General features: G+C 35.2%; 1 protein-coding gene across 1 annotated transcript; it reads right to left on the reverse strand.

Annotated features, from left to right (window-relative positions):
- Positions 1 to 242: 242 nt before the first annotated feature.
- Positions 243 to 923, reverse strand: LOC126728572 (S-protein homolog 5-like). Its single transcript, XM_050434371.1, has one exon. It carries the CDS (start codon positions 921 to 923, stop codon positions 486 to 488), a length of 438 nt encoding a protein of 145 aa, XP_050290328.1. The 3' UTR covers positions 243 to 485.
- Between the last annotated feature and the right edge of the window lie 550 nt (positions 924 to 1,473).

Raw genomic sequence — 1,473 nt, forward strand, 5'->3', positions numbered from 1 at the left:
CCCACAATAAATACGTAACATCAATCTTTCAAATAATTGGACTATACGATTATCTTATCAAGTTTTCTAATCATATGCATGCTTAAGAACCACTATCTTATCATAAACAGGGGGAAAAAAAACTCTACCTTTACATAATCTTTTTGATTTCTCAGATTCTCAAGCTCTAATTAGTTGAATATTCAATTGACATTGTGCCTCATTCAGCCAAAAAAAAAAAAAAAAAATTTTGACACTGTGCCTTTGAAATATAGTGCTTCTCACACTCACTCACAATCCAATACAGGGATTGTAGAAAAGCTTCCCAACAAGCCCTTTATTCTATATTATGATTATAATATAATATCTAAAAACAAGTAGAGCTAGCAAAGAAGTACGAGTGCCATTTCTTCTCTATTTCAATAGTAAGTCCTCAGTTAGCCGCTACAGTCTCTGAAACCATAACTTCTTGCTACATTCTCATGAACAAAGCACCATTGCAAAACCTAGTACCATGGAAAGTCCTTTTGCCAATTCACTTCATCGTTACTGAAATAAAACCCATCCTCTTTGACCAACCAAGAGCACTTCCTAGCAGTCCCACATCGATAAGCATCTCTGGAAGCCTTAAATGCATCAAAACTCTTCCTCATTTGGTCCCATTTCATGGTGCACCAAAAATGAGTGGTGCCCCATATGTTGGTCTTGAGTCTCCAGCTGAAATCGTCATGCTCTTGAAGTGCACGTCCTCCCAATTCACTGTCTTTTGAAGCACACCAAATGACCAGAGGCAATGACGAGTTGTTTGTGAACCCATTGACCACACGAACTTCATATTCAGAACCACCATTTAAGGGCTCTGCAGGTCGTAACATTAACATAAAAGCAACGAACAATACAATGGCTACAGAGAGAGTAAGCAAAAGACGGATAGAAATCTTCATACTCTCTGATAGTGCAATTGTCAGCCTGTAAAGTGTAGTTTTATACTCACAGTATAGAGCAAGTTGCCTCTAGATATTGGATATAAAGTCACGCAGTGCTATACTATACACAGAAAATCTGAACAGATTCTCAAAAAAGGAAAAAACAAATGAATATCTGAACAGAATCGCTTTCATTAATGTTGTGGCCCCATGCTCCACATACCAAATATGGACGATAGAGAGTAGAGATTAATAGAAGGAAAGGGAAGAGAAAAGTACTAAGCAATAATTCTAGATCACGACATTTACTACATAATTTTCCACAATTGTTTTATCACTTTATGTGGTTGGCCATTATCTATGGAGAAAAAATAGAAAGTGTTAGGTTTTAGATCCCTATAAACTAGATTTTTTAACTTAATTAATTAACAAAGTGAATACTTAGGTTTATTATTTAGATCTAGGTTAAAACAACAAAGTCATATCATGTAAAGTAGCAAAAATTAAAGAATACAATGATATGATTGTCCAAGAAAACCAAACCGATAAAAAACATGCGGAAGATTTA

The sequence above is a fragment of the Quercus robur genome, chromosome 5, assembly GCF_932294415.1.
Source record: "Quercus robur chromosome 5, dhQueRobu3.1, whole genome shotgun sequence".
In the NCBI taxonomy this organism is placed as follows: Eukaryota; Viridiplantae; Streptophyta; class Magnoliopsida; order Fagales; family Fagaceae; genus Quercus; species Quercus robur.